This window comes from Zalophus californianus, chromosome 15, assembly GCF_009762305.2.
Source record: "Zalophus californianus isolate mZalCal1 chromosome 15, mZalCal1.pri.v2, whole genome shotgun sequence".
Lineage (NCBI taxonomy): Eukaryota > Metazoa > Chordata > Mammalia > Carnivora > Otariidae > Zalophus > Zalophus californianus.
The window spans coordinates 7,885,227-7,906,715 of NC_045609.1; the positions used below are offsets into that span (position 1 = coordinate 7,885,227).

At 42.4% G+C, this 21,489-nt stretch overlaps 1 protein-coding gene across 7 annotated transcripts in view; it reads right to left on the bottom strand.

The window, feature by feature from the left end:
• Positions 1–21,489, bottom strand: part of RNLS (renalase, FAD dependent amine oxidase) — a 268,904-nt gene that overhangs the window by 44,687 nt on the left and 202,728 nt on the right. For all 7 annotated transcript variants that reach the window (XM_027595340.2, XM_027595351.2, XM_027595366.2 and 4 more), the window contains exon 5: positions 13,073–13,246. In XM_027595340.2, the coding sequence (XP_027451141.2) occupies positions 13,073–13,246 (174 nt within the window). The remainder of the gene's footprint in view (positions 1–13,072; positions 13,247–21,489) is intronic.

Below are 21,489 nucleotides of genomic sequence, written 5' to 3' on the forward strand. Positions count from 1 at the left end.
GACACAGTCCCACGCAGAGAGAACGGAATGGGGACAGTGGTCTTGAGTGGGCAACACTCCGGGGGGAATGAGAGGTGTGTCGGGGGGCTAAGTGAGCTAAGGGAGTGAGGAGGTAGTGAAATCGGCACGTGCCCGGTCAGGGGTTGGCCAGCTAAGGTCGTGGGCCAGTCACTTGTGTTGGTAAATAAAGTTTTATCGGAACATAGCTGAACCATGAGAGATGATGGACTCTGAGAAACAAACTGAGGGTTCTAGAGGGGAGGGGGGGTGGGGGGATGGGTTAGCCTGGTGATGGGTATTAAAGAGGGCATGTACTGAATGGAGTTATACGCAAACAATGAATCATGGAACACTACATCAAAAACTAATGATGTAATGTATGCTGATTAACATAATAAAATAAAATTAAAAAAAAAAAGAGGAACATAGCTATGTCCCATCCTTTATATAATGTCTATTAGCTTTCATTACACTGGTAGAACTGAGTAGTTGTAGCAGAGACCGAACAGTTCACAGTCCACAGTATTCACTCTCTGGCCTTTACAGAAAAAGGCTGTGACCCCTGTACTAGATCATTCAGGACCTTGCAGGTCATGATAAGGATTTGAGATTGAAGCCTGTGCGCACAGGAATAGCAGTGGAGGGCTCTGAATGGGAAAGGGAGTGGTGTGAATGGATGTGTGTTTTAAGAAGACCGTGTTGGCCCCGTGAAGAATGAACTGGAAAGGGACAACACAGAGAGACCAGTTAAAATAAGGTGCTGTCTTGGCTGAGACAGGGATGACGAGAAGGGGGTTCGATGTCTGTTCTGGAAGCAAGATCAGTATGATTTGGTCATAGATCGGATATTGGGGTAGAGGAGAGGAAGAAACCAAGGATGATTCCTGATTTTTGGCTAAGGAGCTAGCAGACTGGTGGCTCTGTTTTCTGAAACACAGAAGATTAGAGAAGGGACAAGTTCTGAATTTTGAGGCAATCAAGGCACAGTGCTTCACGCGTTAAGTTTGATTATAACATATATGGTTTTTTGTTTTTTTGTTTTTTTTAAGGGAATAATTCTACTCCGGCAAGCATATTCTGAATTCTATTCCCTGTCCAGGGCTGGAATAATCTTTCCTCTATGTTCCTCACATTAATTCTGTAAAAAAATTCCATAAATTCCATAGATTCTGCCCATTTCAAGAAAGGGGCCATGTTTAGTGGGACAGCATACATTTCAGGATCTGTTTGGGAGAAGTTTTTTCTTTGGCTAAGACCTCCCAAGTTTTATGAAAACATCTATTTATCCTGAGACACAAGAAGATTTTCAGCCTATTGCAGCTTTTATGGGCACTGCCAAAAGGAAAAATGGAAGGATTTCAATAGTCCTTTAATTGGGCCCTACCCAGGTCCCCAGAGCAGAGGATTTGTCCTAACTGGCACTCAGAGCTCCAGGCCCGTGCTGGAGTCCTTCTGCAGTGTGAAAGCCCCATTTTCCTCTGATGACAACCCCCTCAAGATGCTCCTTGCTTCCCCACTACTCGCCAGCAATAAACAACCATTTTGTGTGTTAAGTGGCATTATGATTGAACCCTTTTCCCAAACTGGGCAAGGTTTCCCCCTTGAACCAGCAGTCTGGTCTGCCTCTAAGAATATGACTTTATCGCCGTAGTTGGGAAACTGGGGTCAGCTTTAGATTTGCAACTATTCAAAAGGATTCTGCGAGTGGATGAAATAGATCTCTGGGCTCGAGGATTTGACCTAAAGCTTTGCTCTAGTTCAACTGGTACATTAAAGGGAAGTTTCGGTCCTAACGTTATAAAATGTTGAATATGAATAACTGACACTAATCAGATGGTGAAGATTTTATTTATGATTGTGTCAAAATATTTCTGGCTCTTTTCGTAGAGGAAATTTACTGGTTTACTGTGGACACTCTTATCTCCTTTACGAATAAGACCAGTGGAATTATTCCTTCTGTTATATTTTGACAGGAAAAAAAAAAGAGATCGCATCTAGGTTTTGGCAAAAGTTCTTAAATCAAAGGGACTGTAATCTTTATGATATTGTTAGCTACTCTTGAGAAACCATTATTATGAATATAGACAGTGGAAAAGGGAACAAACAGACATTTTAATTTTGATAAAAAACAGTGAATTAGGTTCGGTTGAGCTCAAGGTTCTAAAATGCCCTCCCCGTCACTATTAAATAATGTAAGGATACATAACCTCACCAACAAAGATTTCACCAGGTAGATGGGTAATAGAAACCTATTTCAGTGAGGAAAACTATATTTTAAATTCAAGGATGCTTCATTCTTACAAACATGAATTTGGAATACTTTATCCTGAAGAATTCCCTTAGTCCCACAGATCGGTTATAAATATTAATGGAATTTCAATATATTCTTTTCAGATCCCAGTGTTTAATATTCATTCATATTAGGCAGGGAATTCAATGACCTGTCCTCTACACGGATTCTTCTCGTTATCTAAATGAGCACATATATGAAGTCTGTAGGGGCAATGGTCACTAAAACCGGTAGGGCCCACATATGATCTTTAGAGGGCATATCAAAGCCCTCTCAGCTCACTCGATAACAAGAAAGTCACTGGTAATAAACCAAAGGGTTCTTTAGGCGAAATTGACTCAATCACATCACATCCGGGCACAATGATGGATTGGTGCTTCTGGACAGAGTTAAAAATGCTAACTGATATAAAGTATTTATGAAACACAATGCAGCGATTTCCTGTGGTGGGACCCTGCAGTCCGACTCGCAAATCTGCTCTTACGTTTGTCTCAGCCCTTTGATCTACTGATGGCTTAACTTCAGGGTCTTACTCTTTTCGGATATGCTGCAGTGCAAATTTTTTTTGTGAACAATTCTCATGCAAAAAAGTCATCTGAGATTCCATAAAAAGACAGAAGCAGCACTACATCTCATTTAATGTTCTCCCAGCTTAATACCTTCTTCAGGTACAGAGATATTGTTCACCCCCCCAACAACATGTGTTATTATTTTTAACAAAAGATAATATAACTTAATTAAACTAGTACCGTTGGCAATTTCCTTTTCTCATCTCTTTCTCAGAATCGAAGAAGTTTATGTAACTGATAGACTGAGACCGTAAAATAATTCATGTGACAGCAACTATAAAAGTAGCATTTACTGCCCTACTATGTGCCAGGCTTGGTACTAGGATTTTCAGAAGTACCATCACACTCAGCCCCTGAAACATTCCTGGGAGATGTTATTAACCTTATACCTACAGTACAGGTAAGTGAAACGCAGAGAGATTATGAAACTTATTCATGGTCAGAGCTTTCTAAGGCTGAATCATGTGAAAAGGCTGCCATTCAACCAAATGGCTCAAACTAACTGGAAGAGTTGAGTTATAATTCGGAGCTAGGTCTCTGTGAGTGCAAAGCCCACCGCATCATGCTGGATAGTACCGGTTGTTTTAGACCATCCATGAGAATAAAAACTAAGTCGTGAATTATACAGTAAAGAATTCACCATTCCCCGAGCTTGGGTTAATATGAACTCATCATTTACGGCAAGGTTTCTATGCAAGATAGCATTTCATTTTAATACCATCGGGATACAAAACAGAGACATGATTGCTAAACTGTGGCAGGGAAATGACACATTTGCAGAGCTTATCACATATTTTCTAAGTTCAATATTTCAGCTGGAGCACAGTTGTTCTTTATCCAAGTATTAAAAAGAACTATCTTTCACAAAGAGAACAGTGGGCTCCTTTGAAGCGTAACCTTGGAAATCAAGGTCTGTGTTACAGGGCATCATTCAAAACAGATGTATATTCTCTAGAGACCATGGTAAATTTGTTGCTGAGAATACTTGTACCTCTTTGGGGAGAAGGCTCCATAAAATTTCCAGGTCTTACTGGCAATCCCTCTGATACGGTCTAGTCAACTACCCCCAGTGTTCGAGGCACGGAGAGCCTCCCAAAGAGGCTTCTGATCATTCTGATTGCCAAGAACTCACATGTGCTTTTCAAAGGCTTCCAGATTCAGAGATTACAAAGGGAGCTCATTCGTTTTATATGATTCAAAGGGCTGTGCTAACAGATCCCTAGATTGTCTTAGGGATGAACAATGGGCTGACTAGCTATTAATTTTCCTTGCCTGCTAAGTGGGTGACCAGGGCCGAAGGCTTAATTCTCAGTGTCAGCGGAGCATTAATTCTCAGGACCAGGGAAGGGCATCTCAGAACTACACTGAGGATGATGGGCTCAGCAAATTATTGAGCTCCAAGTCCACGCTCCCGTTATGCCATGATGTTCGTGTCTGTCTCATATCTTCAGGCTGGATGCAGGTAAGAGAGACCAGCTAATGGATAGCGTGCATGATGGATCGTGGCATGTATCCCGCTACAGGGGAGAACTTCTAATTCTGGAGAAAGCAGCAGGCTCTGCAAACAGGGCATATCAATTCTTCAGCCCACGAGACATTTAGATTGACCTGAGGTGGAATTCTCGACAGGCAGGAAAATGGTGAAATCTTTTCTGAGGGAGCTCTAGGCAAAGAAAGGTCCCCCACCCCTTTGGGTCGATGTCATCACAGGGCCAGGTAAAAATGGACCAGAATTAAGACCTGTCAAGCTCTCATCCAGCTCAGTGGTCTACACAGCCTCTCAGGACCCGAGGCTCACAAGGTGACGGGGTGCTACAGAGCTTTACGAGACTGTTCTCGACTTGCCGAGGTTTTGAGATGCCTCCAGGATGATGAAAACCACGCACTTGTCCGGGAAGCAGAGCAAAGCGCATCATTTTGAGCCTTGGCTTCCAACGCAGGGTGTTGACAGTTTCACTTCAGACCACAGTGAGGACTTAACTTCACGATCCTTCGAAACAGTTCAGTCCCACAGAGACAGTCTTTTCGCAATTCCTCGTCCCCCCAGCGGGTTGACCCAGTCGCAGGTATAATGGAAGCAGCAAGTCAGACTTTGCTTTATTCGAGGTGCAGAGGATGAGGAGTTCTGTCCTGATTCAAAATATGGGTTCTCAACACAAGATGTGGGCCTGCCACCCTCCAAGGGCCCGCTCGGAGACGAACCTGAAGAAATCTCCAAGCTCCTATCAAATTTCCTCCTAGATACTCCCCAGAGTGCCTGGACTACGCTGCCTTCACTCAACAAGTCCCCAGTAAAAAAGCAAGCACGGATTTAAACCGGTTGCTCAATCCAGGGCTGTGTTGGGCTGTAGGGAGCTGTGGGAGCGGTCACAGAGTAAATCATCCAGCAAAGAAGTTACAGAGCCACGCAGTGATCCCTCGGGTCAAGTCAGAGCCTTCCATCATCCAGCTGGCTTTTTCCTCTTCCCCTTCTCTGCTCCTCCCCCTCCCCCTCCCCGTTGTCTCAGGACGTCTGAAATTTTCTCCTCAATTAAGCAAAGCAATTTAGCTCTCCCTGTTTCCACTCCCAATTGGCATCCCATCCCTTTCAGGTGCTCAGCGGACAAAAGAACCACCCCTTAAAAAGGACTGGAGTCACAAATAGCCAAAATTAGGTGTTATTACATTTAATAGAGCAGTTTTTTATCAGACAATAGCTACCCACCTAGTTCCATGACCTTTGTTAGCAGAGAGGACAGAAAGACCATGGCAAGTCCCACCTGGGCCCCTCTGCGGATCTCTGCCCCATTGCTGTACACTGACCTCCCTCCTCTCCTTACCAAGCCGAGACAGAGTTCTCCCTTGCTTTTTCCTTTCGAAATCGGCAGCAGGAATGGCAGCCTTTGACAGTCTTCCTGTTGCTCTCACCTACGACCTGTCAATTTCAGACCCGTACACCATCGCCTGATTCTCGCTCCCACCTTCTGCCCTACTAACCGCGGATAAAACCACACTCGGTCACCAGCACATCTGGCTCTTGCGTTCGAGACCCATTCTTGGCCAACGTGAAGGTCTTCGGTGAGTCTCAGCCCTACAGCCACAACTTCAGGCCAACAGCCCAAGAGAAAATACCGCTCTCAGAGGGCAGGGCAGGCAGAACACAGAGGGGGAAGGTTGAGAAAAAAGGGACTAAGGCTATTCAATCCTGCTCAACTTCTCAGTGTGGCTGTTCTGTACATTTGTAATTTGCAACTGTTTGTAGTTACAGAAATGCCAGGAAGCTACAGACTCCAGACTTTCCTTACCCTTCTGCTCACTGCCTCCTGGACATTTCATGACTTGCTTGTATGGAACTTTTTGGCAGCCCCAGGAGAAAGTTAAATAATAGGCTGGGCTAAAGTTTCTGATTTATTCATGGATTGAAATGTTTCATGGCTCCCACCTCTCATTTCTTCACCTAAAGAAAGTATTGGCTCCATGTTGACAAAAGGTCTTAAGTGTTCTTTTAAAAGCTTATAATATTGTCACGAGGCAACACGATTCTCCCCGGTTTTGATTACAGATGTGAGTTAATGGTCTCTACGTTGCCTCTGTCCTTGCAACCATGTATATTTAGGAGGATGTGTCCTTGACTCCAAGTCACTCGCCCCAACAGAGCCTCTGTATCTCTTTCCTTCAGAATTCCACATTCGAGCAGACCACGGAACTTTGTTTCCTGAGGGTGGGGACTAAGAGCCCCTAGTTCTTAGCACAGAGCCATTCAATACATATTCGTAAATAACTGCTCAACAAATTGAGAATGGAAGCATATAAAGCAAATATCTGTGAGTTCAGTTATTCTGAAAGAAACGTCCATAAAATATCTTTCCCGGTAATACTCTCCACAGGATATTTTTAAAGTTTGTTTTTGATGTTATATATTTCACCGCATTTTCCAGTTTCCCTCCGTCTCTGGCATTGATTTTCACATGAGTTAATTTGCTTGGCAAGTGGGAGGGCACGTGCTCTTGGGTGTAAATCGTTCCCCTTGAGGACAGCTTGAAAGGGAATGCAGAGGCTGAAAGGGGTCTGCTGTTTGTTTTTACTTTGTGTGCAAATGTTCTCCTTACAAGATGGGCTCAGTAATTTCATTCTCTCATGAAAGTCCTTTTTGTTTTGAGAATTGGCAAATACTATGTGAAATGAGATCAGTGCATTTTATGATTTGTGCCTATTGATTTAAGTGACAACAAACAGACATTTAGTTTTACGTGTGTGTGTATACACACGCAGACACACACGTGTATTTTTTCCTTCCTGGGAGATCGTCCCAAGATTTCGATATTACGATCATGTGACATTCTGGGGCATCACTGTAATAATGAGATGGATATTTGTAATTAGTATTGGCTATTTAGTAAATTGTCTTAACAGGTTGATCTGGGCAGCGGCAGCTACCTAACTGAGTCACAAATGACTACGGCTGTTATACAAAAGACAGCGTATCATGCACCTTGTAACTGGTTATTGCTGGTTATTTTAAGACAATGATTGCTATTTTACCTGGGAGCTCTGCTTCTGGAGTTGGCATTTTAAAACAAAAGCCCGAACAGGAAACCTCACCATTTTTCATGGTTGGTTATAAGAGCTGTAACAGCTCTTTGTTCCTTTCATTCCCCCTTACACTACAGTCCCCTTTCCTTCTTCTCCCTTCTTCTCCCTCTTCCTCTTTTGTTCTACTTCAAAATGTTACCTCTCTTGGGGCGCCTGGGTGGGTGGCTCAGTGACTGACTCTTGGCTTTGGCTCAGATCATGATCTCATGGGTCGTGAGATCGAGCCCCGCATGAGCAGGGAGTCGGCTTGAGGCTTCTGCCTCTCTCTCTCTCTGCCCCTTCCCCCACCCGCCCGCCACCCCATGCTGGTGCATGCACACTCTCTCTAAAATAAATAAATCAGTTTAAAAAAAACCCCAAGCGCTACCTCTCTTGATTACATTTTCTGCAAGTTTAAGGGCAAATAATTCCACATGTATTCGCATCCTAAAGCAGACCACTCTGTGCTGTGCATTGCATGGCTGTCTGCTTAACTGGAACAAGCACAAACTCCCCTAAGTGAACCCAAGGTGACTGGATTTGAGGCCCCAGGCTCATCCCAATTATTTACAGGATTTCATATTATGCTCTTGCTTTTTATAAAGAGTTGATGGAATCAACAGCTCGGTGAAGAACATTTCTGCATCTTTTGTCAAACAGCTGTTAAAGGCAATACACATTAGACTAGTGTTTGTTACTCAAGGATCCCTAACAGTAAAGTCCTGGCAGGTGTAAATTCCATGTGATGAAAAAGTTTGTTCATTTGTTTGTTTTCTTTGGGGATGAATTGAATGGATTCCTTTGATGAGTTATCGAAAGCCGTGTATTTATAGTCATTGGCCATCGACATTTCTAGAATTGCAGATTATACTAATCTCCTCAGATTGCTGCCTCTTGGCTATTTTACTATCGTTAATACTCTTCCTGATGGTGAACAGGGAAGGATGCTAAAATTGTGACCAACCATTTTCAGGGTAACTTATATATCTTACTTATTAAGGCCACCCAGCCTCCTGTCTGCACTGATATCAGAGGGCTGCATTCACCAAAGGGAGGCTTTTATATTTATGCCCTTTGCTTTGGGAAATAAAATATCCAAATGCGAGAGTGGCATTATTAGTTGTAATAAAAGGTGCTATAGATACTGACTTATTACTTGCTAAGTGCTATATGAAACTCCTTCTATATGTTAAAGCCATTTCATCCCCGGATCTTTGGGGTTGGTATTGTTTTCCTCAACATACTGATCAGTAAACAGATAGTTTAAGTAATTTATCCAAAATCAAACAGCTATTAAGAGGTAGAACTGAGTTGATTCTAAGAAGTTACTCCTGGCCAGGCTAATTCCAAATATAAGATCTTGAGAGGGATCTCTTGGGATCTTCTTGGGAGATGTGAAATAATACTATATATATATATATATATATTAGTCTCTCCCCTTGGCTCCTGGCGCAGAGCTCCTAAAATCTTTGTAATTTCCCAAGTGATAAGAGCATGAAAAACATCTTTTGTTCAAATAGTTGGTCTTTGATCCTGGTTCCTAACACAGAGCTCCTAAATCCCTTGGAATTTCTTGAGGGATAGAAGTTATCTCTCTCTTTTTTTTAAAGACTTTATTTATTTATTTGACAGAGAGAGAGAGACTGCGGAGAGGGAACACAAGCAGGGGGAGTGGGAGAGGGAGAAGCAGACTCCCCGCCGAGCAGGGAGCCCGATGCGGGGCTCCGTCCCAGGACCCTGGGATCATGACCTGAGCCGAAGGCAGCTGCTTAACTGCCTGAGCCACCCAGGCGCCCCAGAAGTTACCTTTTGTTCTAATGAGGCAACTCTTGGTGGGTTCCGGGGTAGCTTCAAGTTTCTTCCATCTCTTAAAAAAAAAAAAAATCAGTATTTTTCTATTGACGGCTTCCAGATTAGCCTTTGCCACCCCCCTTCGCTGGCCTACGATTCCCTTGCAGGTCAGAGGCACAAACGGTGATGTCAAGTCAGGGTTTCCCAAGGGTGTTCAGGGGCACCATTTCTGTTGGATATTAGTAGGTATGGCACTCAAATAAAATACCCCTGGTCAAATACATTTGGGAAATTTTAGATTACACGAAGTGAGAAGGTGGCTTTTTAAAAATAGGAATGCCTTCTAATAGAGCAATATGACCTGAAACTCTCTAAATTCGAGATAAAGTTGGTAGCATTTTGCAAATGTATGTGATCACAGAGCCCCTTCCCAAAGAGCATACCAAGGAACTCATGTCCCATAGAACGCATTTTGGGAAACACAAACCTAAGTACGGTGGCTCCCACCCCTAACTATAGGTACCTGAAGCTGGGTCTAACATGTCTTGGAATTTAGCCCCTCTGCCTAAGGAGATCTGGGCTCTCACTGTGGCTTTCTGCATGAACTGCCTATTCCCGACATCTGACAAATGACTACTCCTTGACCTTTGTCTGGTCTGGCCCACGAATCCTTCATCCTCCGGCTCTCTTCAAGACTTAACAACAGACTGCATTTTGTGGACTCAACCCTGCCACTTTTTTCTTGCTGCTGCCTTACCCCGACAGCACAAAAACGCTCCCCCTCCTTACTTGACTGTGTGTATTTACAGTATTAATTCTAGATTCAATCAGACACTCCAAGGACAGGGTGGGTGCGGGGTAGTGTTAGCAACATAAAGAGACAACTCTTACTGGCCTACCTAAGTATCAACGCCAATAAAATACAGCAGAGTTATTCTATGTGGACATTTGTATTGTATGAATTTGACTAGACACACATAGCACGCTGGCCCCAGATAGTGAGAAAAAAAAAAAAAAGTTTAAATGCAAGGCAGTTAGATTTTATGTTAGAGGATGCCATTACTGGAGGCCTCCCATAATTTAAAACTCACATAATCCAAGATTAACTTTCCATAAAACTGGCAAAGAAAGGCAAGCATTTCGTTGCTGTCTGAAGAGACCCTGCTGTAGCAAACCGGGGTTTCCAATCTACCTAGCCTTCCCGCTTTAAAACTCTGTGGTTGTTAATACAAAAAAAATTTTTTTTTAATTTCTCTTCCTCCAGATGCTGCCGATCATGTGAGAATTTATTAATATGTTTATCTTGCGCTCTTCCAAAGTTGCGTACCTCTTTAATAAATTGCTACTGCATTGTACTCTGGGTGCTGTCACTCGCCGCCCCACTCCGTTCGTACAGCGATTTAATCTGTTAGGAGCTACGACCGCTATTTCTTTCTTTCCGTGCGCCTTTCACAGTAGAAAATATCACTCTGTCCTATAAATGCAAGCCAACTATTTCATCGGGCCTTACCCAAAGAAACTGAAATCTATGGGATGTTGGAACAATGGCTATCCTGAATTTACTGAAAGGTATTTCTCTCTCCAAAATGTCATGTAGACGTAAGTGATTTTCAAAGATAATTCTGAATCTACATGGTTCTTCTCTCTATGTGTCAACTTTAGAAATTTACCTCCCGTCTACGATGTGACTCGACTTGAAAATTCACGATGGGCGTTACGTATTGCCAACCTAGCATCTGCTACTCCCTTCTTTCCTCTAAACAAAGCCCTATTTTATTCAGGTATCTGCCCCTCATCTGACTCAAGGAAAATGATCCTACCAGCAATTCCAGGAGTAAATCTTGATCTGTCTAGTTCATCGTGACAGTCCCGTTCCCCCCGCCAGTGAACGATGACTTTCAGACTGGTCGAGTAACCGAATTCTGACCTATGACATACAAGATGATGTCAGTTGAGGGGGCTCTGGAAAGAATTCCTTGATTCTTAGAAAGAAGCAGAAGCAGAACGGTCCCTCTTCTTCCCGAGCACATTGTTGGGTCTGGACGTGATTCCAATGGTTAGTGCCATCTTGCACCAATCCTCTGAGAAAGAAGGTCTCTGCCTCAAGAGTGAAGAGAGCAGAGAAGGATAATTCTAGGTCCTTGAAGATATTGCTCAGGTCTCGAATCGATCCTTCCTGATGTCTCCCCAACTTCTTCCTCTTCGATAATGTGTCAGTCAGCTTGGACCGGAATAACAAAATGCCATAGACCACATGGCTTAAACAACAGAAATGTATTTCTCTTTGCTCCAGAGGCTGGGAAACTCAAGATCAAGGTGCCAGGCGATTGGGTTTCTGTTAAAGCCTCCCTTCCTGGCTTGCAGAGAGCCTACCTTCCCACCTTCTCACCATCCTCATTCGACCTTCCCCTAGTATGTGCACGAGGAGAGAGAACTCTCTCTTCCTCATTTTGTAAGGCTGCCAATCATCCTGGATTAGGATCCCACCCTTATGACCTCACTTAACCTTCATTATAGACTAAAAGCCTTATCTCCAAATGTAATCACACTGGAGATCAGGGCTTCAACACATGAATTTAGGAGGGATACAATTCAGTCCACAGCAGATAATATAACAAATGATAATAAAACATAACTCACACCCTTATGTTTCTTTAAACAACTTTAAATTGGTTTTTCTGTTACATATTACTGAATACACCCTAACAGATATCATACCTTATGAAGCAGGACACAAAGGATAATGTCCAATTCATGACATGTAACATGAGAAGATCAAGGGCTACTCTTCTCTCAGAACAAAGAAGTTGTAGAGTTAAAAATGGTTAGTCCATTGTTGCTACAGGGCATTTCATGAACTGCTGATTGTACATATATGTGGTATCATGTTAACATAAATAGTCTAGCCCTGAGGGAGTTTTAAGTTATAAAAGAAACATTTTTCTAAGATCAAGTACTCTGATATAAAAACCATACTCCAGCCCAGTTCTATCATCATAAAGTTCTGCCAAGCCAAGAGACATTAGTTGGTGATTTTATCAAGCAAGACTTCTAACTAATGGCTTGGTGAAACCATCACTGCAACATAAAACACCATAACAAACTGAAATGACAATTCCCTGCAAGAAGTCAGTTGTTTCCGATCATTAGAGCTTATTCTTCAAAAAGCAGTTATCTCAGGGATCGTTCTGATCCTGCGAAGAAGAGGACACTTTCTCCTTTATTCCTGAGATGAGCGTTATGTTGATTCTTGCAATTCCAACCTAATTTTAATAACTACCTTCAACAAAAAGGGTGGAGTGTAGATGTTAGCCCATTCTAGTGAAGCTCTTACGAAACAATTTACCTACCATTTTCGTCATATTGTACACAAAGTAATTTTATGTAGTCTTCCAGATGAGAATCAAATAAATAAGATGATATTGAAGCGAAGGATTTTCATAACATAGTAAAATTCGCTTTTTATTTCTAGCTTGGGAAGTGGAAAGAGTAGCACTTAGCAAATTTTAGAAACAAAGCCAAACAAACAGAAAACAACTCCACCAAGCCACAAAGGAGGAGAGATTCTTCTGCATATAGATGGACCCATAGTAAAGCAATAGAACTTGAGCCATTTTGAAATCTTAAAACTTCTGACACTATTTTCATGAACTCAGTAATACAAACCATGTGGTGAAGGATTTTCTGAAAAACTTTGCTGGTTTCGCTGTGTATTTTATTATTGGCCAAATGTGACATTAAATTTTATCCCCTGTGGTTTGGAGTTAAATGCTTGCTCTGTTCAGAATGGCAACACTCAATTAAACAGCACTTTTCATGATCTACACCCACCATTGTTACTGTATTTAAGGGAAATAATGGGGGTACTGACCTATATTGCGTTTCTTATTATCAATGGAGATGAAGCGTATGCAGGGATTACTGGTGATGTACTGCCCAGCCCAAGGGACATCAATCTTCGTGCCAGCTTCATAAAAGAGGCCCAGAGCGTAGCGAGAGGAGTAGCTCACAGACTCCAGTTGCTGCCTTTGGCATTTGCTAATTACTGTGGAAGAAAAAATACAGGGCATTAAACTTGAAAATATCATCTTTCCTTTTAGTGCATCAAATATAAAAAAAGTCCTCTAAACCAGTTCCAACTGTGCCCCTTAACGCCGTCTCACTCACGATGAATTTTGAAAGGTAGTGCAAAACAACATCAGCTCTAATTTCTTTTCGCCATGATTACTGACCTTGGCACAATTGTTTTTAACCAAGCTGAAGGTCCAATTCTTCTATGTCATATAGGTTTTTTTGTCTGTCATCTATCTGTCTTGCAGTGGATTACAACAATTCCTTAAACATGGTGACCACACCTTAGGCATCTCTGTCCTAAGCCTCTACCCTACTCATTACACGAATACCAAAAAATGAAAGCATAAAGGAACAGAAAGGCAAACACAGACACACAAAGTCAGTCAAAATATAGGAGGTAAATCCTCAATCCCCAAACGGAGAAAGACCGGGAAAGGAATTAGGCAGGTTTGGGTTCAAATTCTGACTCCACCATGTGACATTGGTCAAGTTACTTATTCTAAAGTAGTCTATAGTCTTCTTGTCCTATAAGCAGCAATGATAGTACAGGATGTTGTGAGGATCACACCAAATAATGTGTAGCACAGTGCTTGGCATAGGATACGTGTTAACCAAACAGCCACTTTTTCTATTACAGAGAAGAAAATATTTGTTCCATCCGGGACGGCGAAGGAGGAGATTTTCCCCCCTTTTCAATCTCCATCTATCTTCCTCCTCTCAAGGGTGTCAGGGAATTGCTTGTTCATATATGCACAGCATTAATGATGTGGGTTTCAGAGAAGGCCACAGTTCTATTCTGAAGGCTTAGGCAGGCTGGTTCAGATAGGAAACATACACAACTTTTTCGTGTAATTATTGAAAGCTGTCCGAATCTACAACAGGAGGGATACGCAGACCTCAGGGAGGGCAGTACTTCAGCTAAACCTTAGGGAAGAGGCCTTAGGAGCTAGGGAGAAGGTGTGAAGGTTATTCAATGACTTATTTAAGCACACTAATAATCCTATACATTATCGTATAGCGTATTCTTGGCTACAAAATATTTTTAGAACTAAGACCTCCTTGGATCCTCACAAAAGCCCTGCAAATTACGTGTTTTTACCATCCTCATTTTACAGCCCTAGGAAACCAATATTCAGAGAGGTTAATGAACCGGCCCTGGGTTACACAGCTTCCAAGTCGTGCGGCCAAGGAAACCAGAACTCCTGTACTGGAGTCAAGTATATATCCTCATTACTCCACGCTCTCCCCTCCTGAGCTGTAATTCTGAGCTTCAGTGTGAAATTTGGCATTGCTTTCTCCTCCGACAGGAATGCCTATTTTGCACTCACTCAGAAGTAAAGGCATCATCATTCCCTCTAACCATCAGTGTCTGCCTCATTAAAAGATTGAACTACTTGATGAACAAATGATCTGACACTGGCCTTGTTATACTCAGTGTCTCTTGGGGTTCATTTTATTATTTAATCTGCTGTTACAGTTATGGCTTGATGTTATGCTCACTGCTTTCTGAGAGGAAGGAGGGGAAGGAGACTCTTACTGGCCGTTGAGCACATACCGTGGACTTTGGGGCTTATCGCTGGTTCTCATTTTTTCAATTAAAAACCAAAGCAACAAAACTGTGTCATCAGCTATGTGGTAACCGAAAGGGCCAGAAACGCTCTCTCTTTTTTTTTTTAACCCAAATTGAAGGGCCAACCAGGTTGACAACCAAACTGGACCTCCCCCTCCCCCTGCTAACATGCACACATTTCACCAGTTTTTAGACAAGCTGCCAAGTGGCAGACCCCACTGGGTGGCCCTGTGAAAAGGAAACTGGTCAGTCCCTATCCAAACACAGAAATTAACCAGAAACACCCTCGCCTGCTCCAGGAGCCCCACGGTTCACTCTGAGGACAGGGAGGTGTGACTTCTGACGGAAACAATCTCAATTTCTGGACATACGCACCTACTACAATAATTCATCATCAGGGCCTGAAAAGTTTTGAATTGTAGAGCCTAACAAAATGGTGTTATTTTGTATGAAAAATGTTCTTATGCAGAATGCTGAGGGGAGCATCCCTAGGTTCCAAACACATACACTTTTTGGCAAGAAAAATGATAGGTTTTTTTTTTTACTATCATGTATTCAAAAGGGCCATATATCCACAAAACAAGTTGTGGAATTTGTGGAATAAAAATGCCGAATTCCAGGATAATGAATCTTTACCTGGATGTCACCCTCACTGAATTCTGAACCACCAGGGTTACGTAATTACATCGCGTGTGTGTGTGTGATGCGTAGATATGGGGGAGGGCAAAGGACAGGGAGAGAGAGCGAAACAGGCCTGAGCTGTACTCCCGAATTAAATCAAGTAATTTCATTTTCTTGTTTCTTAACCTATAAAAGAAACCTAAACATGCACATTCTGCCTATTTCCTATATACTTTTTAAAAAATATTTTATTTGTTGATCTGAGAGAGAGGGAGAGAAAGAGCGAGCATGAGCCGGGGGTGGGGAGGCAGAGGCAGAGGGAGAAGCAGACTCCCCGCCGAGCAGGGGGCCTACTGGCGGGGCTCGATCCCAGGCCCCCGGGGATCATGACCTGAGCCGAAGGCAGACGCTTCACTGACTGAGCCACCCAGGCGCCCCTATTTCCTCTATTTTTTTGGTGATCGTCTCGTTCATTCGTTCGTTCATTCATTGCCTACTCTACGCCAGGCACTGTTGTAGATATCAGGGACATGATGCCGAAAGCTAAAGCCTCTGCTCTCACACAGCTCACATTCTAGTCGGAGAGAGGCCAGTTATAAACTGAGAACCAAGTCAAGGGTATGTCAGCTGGTGAGGAGAGGTATAAAGACAAACGACGCAGGATAAACGCATAAACGCGGCAGGTCCGTGTGGTGACGCTGTGTTATACAGGCCGTCGGGGATCTCTGTCTCCTCTGAGGATTTTATTCTGATTGACATGGTAGTTACAGCTGGTTGTGAGCCAAAGACAGATACTACCCAGCCTCTGTTTTAAAGACTCTTACTCTGGCTACAGGTAAAGACTCCAAGAGAGGAAGTGGGTAAATAGCTATTGGAGTCACGTTAGAACGGAGATAACATACAGGAGGGTCCGAAGTGGTTACATTCTGGATGGAATATATATGCGCGTATGTTTGTGTGTGTGTATATATATCTATGTGTACATAAACACATTTACATCACCTATTTTATACGCGTGTGTATTTACATTTATAAATATTTATATTTTATTTATACTTATATTTATAAATATATATCATGTAATTTTTAGTTTTCATACAGAGAAGGATGCCTTGATGAATTTTCCTACCAACATACCAGTATAACCACCAGCTAGATGAAGAAACAGAATGTTACCAGAACCCCAGAAGCTACCTTGGCCCTCCCTGCCAAAGGGAATCAATACTCCTGAATTCTAACCCCACAGACTGGTTCGGTTGTTCTCCAACGTCACATACACAGAATGATGTGGTGTGTACTCTTAGCGTTCGGCTTCTTTCACTCAATACTAAGCTTGCGATATTTACAGATGCTGTTGTACGTAGTTGTAGTTAGTAGGACATTTCCTGTCATCCTGTCATTTGCACAGTTCGTACTGTGGATGGACATTTGGATTGCTTGTAGTATCTGGTGATGACAAACGTAATGTGAAGAACATTTCATGCGTTTCTCTCGGGTATATACTTAGCACTGGGGCTCCCCAGCATGGGGTTCCCTTCCACTCAGCCTTCCCAGATCCTGCCAGATGTTTTCTAAAGTGATTGTGCCAACGTGCACTCCCCCCACCTCCGCCACCCCGCAGTGAACAGAAGTTCAGTTGCTCCACATCTTTGTCCATGTTTGCTACTACCTAACCACCTCCTTAATTTGGGGGTGTAGTGATATCACACTGTGGTTTTACTCTGCATTGCATGGTGACTCACGTTTGGAAAACCTGCCGTGTTTATTTGGATATCCTTTAGTGATCTCCTGTTCAAATCTGTGCTCATTGTTCTCAGGGTTGTCTGCCTTTTTCTTATTGCTATGTAGGAGTTCTTTACATAGTCTGGATAGGAGTCTTGCATATGAATTATAGACTTTCTTCTCCATGGCCTGCAGTTTTACTCTCTCAATCACGTGATTTTGTGAAGAGTTTTAACTTTAATAGAATTTACCATTTTTTTTTCCATCTGCAGTTAGCATGTTTGTGTCCTATTTAAGAACTCTTTACTTACTTCAAAGCCTTGCAGATATTTTATTTATTTACTCTTTCTGAAAGCTTTATTGGTTTACCTTGCATAGGGTTTTAGACACATTTGATAGATAAAGCAGCCGTGATCCCTGTGGGCTTGGAAAGGTGGTCTGAGGGAAAGAGGTCAAATGGGGAATAGATGTGACGTTACTCCTCACTCACTCTAGTTAAGCAACAGCTTTCTTATTATCTAATTTTTGAACTGAGGTGGCTCAGTTGATTAAGCAGCCAACTCTTGGTTTCAGCTCAGGTCATATTAGGGTCCTAAGATGGAGCCCTGCATCGGGCTCTGTGCTAAACAGAGTCTACTTCGCCCTCTTCCTCTGCTCCTTTCCCTGCTCTCTCTCACTCATAAATAAATAAATTTAAAAAACAAAACAAAACAAAACAAAACCCTCACTAGACTGTAAGCAAATTCAGGCAAGGGCTGAGCCTCAAGAACTTTGTGTGTCCAGGTCCTCCCAACGATGACTGGTACAATGTGAGCATTCAATAAATATTAACGAATGCATCCTCATCTTAGAATATCTGGATAGTACACAAAGGCATAAAGAGGCAAAAGGGGAAATAATCACTATAATCCTCGCTGTCCAGAGAAAAAGCAACTATTATTAACATTTTGATATTTTTTTCTTCAATATTTTCCTGACTTTTTTCTTTAAGCATGGCCATGGGGATATTATACATACGATTTTGCATACTGCATTTTTGTTTACCCTAGGACAAAAAATGACATCGTGAATATGATTTTTAATGCCCCCATAAAATGTGATAGAATGGACTTTGTGTAATTCACTTAACACTTCTACTAACGTTGGACATTGTTTCCTTTTTTTGGTCTATTATAATTAAAGCTATTATGTATATCTTTGTGCATTGATCTTTATCTGTGTTTTTGGTCATTTCCTTAAAACAGAATAACGGAAGCAGAATTGTGAAAATTGGTTTTCAGAAAGACTGCACCAGCTTCTACTTTCACTAACAGTGTATGAAAGGCCCATTTCCCTGTGTCCTTGCCCGTGTTAGGTACTGCCTATTTTTCTTGAATAATTCAGTAGGAAAACGAGATCTTATTTTGGTTTTAACATGTACTTCTTATGTTCGGATGAGACTAAACATTCTTCTATGTATTTTCTCTTCTGGAAATAATTGGTCCACGTTGTTTTGCTAATCAGTCTATTAGATTCTTCCTGTTATTATGTGAATTTTTACTAATGGGTGATATATTACAGAGGTTCTCCATTTATTGCATGTTATAGAAGTTCGCCTCTGTGCTGTTTACTTTCTTAGTATCGTATAATATAATGATACGTATGTAGATAATCTGTCACTTGTTTTCTCTCTCTCTCTCTCTCTCTCGCTCGCTTGCTTGTTTAAACACGGAGAGACCAAACCTTGGTTTGTACTGGTTATTCCTGCTTCCCTACATCCACCCCTGCCCTTCTCTACTCTGCTGCGGGCCCCAGGGTTACTGCGGAATTCCCTTGAGCTCTGGTTTCTGGAGGGCTGTGGCCAATAGGCCATAGACAGGAGGCGGACTGCAGGTGGAAGGAGACAGGTTGGAACATTGATTGCTTCTCTCCTTCCTGCCCCGCCAGATGCTGGCAATGCTGAGCGCCTCTACGGTTGGTTAAAGTTCCTTTCAGGCAGCCCTCCTTCAGTGGTTCCAACCTGCATGGGGCATCAGACGCCATGTTTTCTTCCAGCTTAGGAGTAGCAATGCTCCCTGCTGCCACTGTCCCGAGATGCCACAATATTCTTTGCTGGTGGCCTTACCCTTAACCACCGTTCTAAATGCCCTTTCTTTAAATTCCTTCAGTTAAAACCTTTCACCATCTATTTTTTGCTGGGACCGTGACTGAAACACTATTAAAGCCTGCTTCCTTCTAGTTTCTTCTAGCAAAGCACTCTATTTTTTTTTTTTTTAAGATTTTATTTATTTATCTGACAGAGAGAGACACAGCGAGAGAGGGAACACAAGCAGGGGGAGTGGGAGAGGGAGAAGCAGGCTTCCCGCCGGGCAGGGAGCCCGATGCGATGCGGGGCTCTATCCCGGGTCCCTGGGATCGTGACCTGAGCCGAAGGCACACGCCCAACGACTGAGCCACCCAGGCGCCCCTAGCAAAGCACTCTAAAAAGTAAAGCATGCTGTATTCTATTCTCGCGGACGGGAGAGATCCACCTCTTGAAACCAAATCCCTGGGCCCAGGAGTATGCTGAGTGAGAATATCTTGTGGTCAAGAAGGTCTGTGTTTTCACAGGTAAACAAAGCACTGCTGACCACTGTATTTCTCTTAATCTGATGCTGACTTTTTGGCACGACGACAAATATTTCAATGTTAATAGTAGAACAGACACCTTCTAGCTCTCCCTTGGTGTTCCTTATCAATTCATTATCAATAGGGTAGTTCATGGTAAAATCCTGCTCAATTTGATGGCTGGTGCTCAAAGCCTTAACCTCTTTCCAGAAGTTTTGGTGCTCACAGCCAATTATGGAGGATTGCTAATTCGCTGATTTGCCACTGGGTATAAAGAATTTCAGCACAGGGACAGTTGAAATTAGGAAGTCAAAATTGTATTTAAACATTTGTTTGTATTGTATGTAAATACAATAAACATTGTATTTAAGCGCTGCACTGGGGACACTAGTTGCTCTTGGTTTGTTTATTATTGCTTTTATTTATTTATTTATTTTTAAAGATTTTATTTATTTGACAGAGAGAGACACAGAGAGAGAGGGAACACAAGCAGGGGGAGTGGGGGAGGGAGAAGCAGGCTTCCTGCCGAGCAGGGAGCCCGATGCGGGGCTCGATCCCAGAACCCTGGGATCATGACCTGAGCCGAAGGCAGACGCTTAACCGACTGAGCTATTCAGGCACCCTTAAATTTTAATTTCAATTCCAGGTGTACAATACAGTAATTCAGCACTTCCATTTTGCTTTTTTTCCAAGAAGGGCAAATTTTATGCGCCAACTCAACTCCTAACATTAGACTGGCTAGTCCTGTGGGTAGCTGAAGCCAATAGTATTTTCGCCAGATGAGCTGGTTCCTCTTTACTCAAAGTGGCTATAGAAACAGGGCTGAAAGACCCATTTTCCATAAATAGTTCTCCTAGCAGCCCAGTACAGAGTTTGAAATTTTACCATTCATGAGTCATTCCTTTCCTGTAAGAGCATCACAGGCTCGGTCTCGTTTCACTTCACTTGGAATAAACCGAATGTTCCCTTGGACTGTATAGGTATACAAGTCCTTAAGCCTGGAAGGACAGTTTCAAAAATAGTTTTTGGCAAGCAATAAATCTAGAGTTTATTGGTGACAGACTTCAGCAGTTATATATCAATGCGGATTTCCCTGGGGAAATATTTCTTTCATCCAGAGAGGCGCCTCTGGAGTCAGAAACATCGGGGTTTGAATTCTGGTTCTGACATTTATCCATGTGACCTTGGTCAAGTTAGCTAATCCCTCCAAGCATCTGTCATCCAGTAAAAGGAGAATAGTAATAGTGCCTGCCTTAAAGGATAGTTAAGAAAATTAAATGAGGTGATAGTAAGTGCTTCGCACAGTAATAGGAAGTGCTTAGCAAAGTGCCAGGCAGGTAATCAGGGTATTGCAAAAACCCAACATCATCATTCTTGACTTGAAAAGCCTTGAGAGGTGTCTATGTGGGTATTAAACTTTAGAAAAATGTTTTAAAACAGGCTTTAGAGGTAACATCCTAACAGTTCAAACCTATCAGGATAGTACAAAGTCGAAACTCCCTGGCTACTAAAGTATACTCGATACGCTTCACTTGTCGGAGTGGAGGGTCAAAAAGCCAAAATTCTTCTTTGAAAAGTAAGGAGTAGACAAGATGCCAAAAGCATTTCAGACAAAACTCTTCTTAAAAAATTTAACATAAATCGTGGAATTCTTCAGCTAGCGAATTCAGGATGCCGGATGTTTAAAGATGTATCTTTTGGGAGGAGTGAAAACC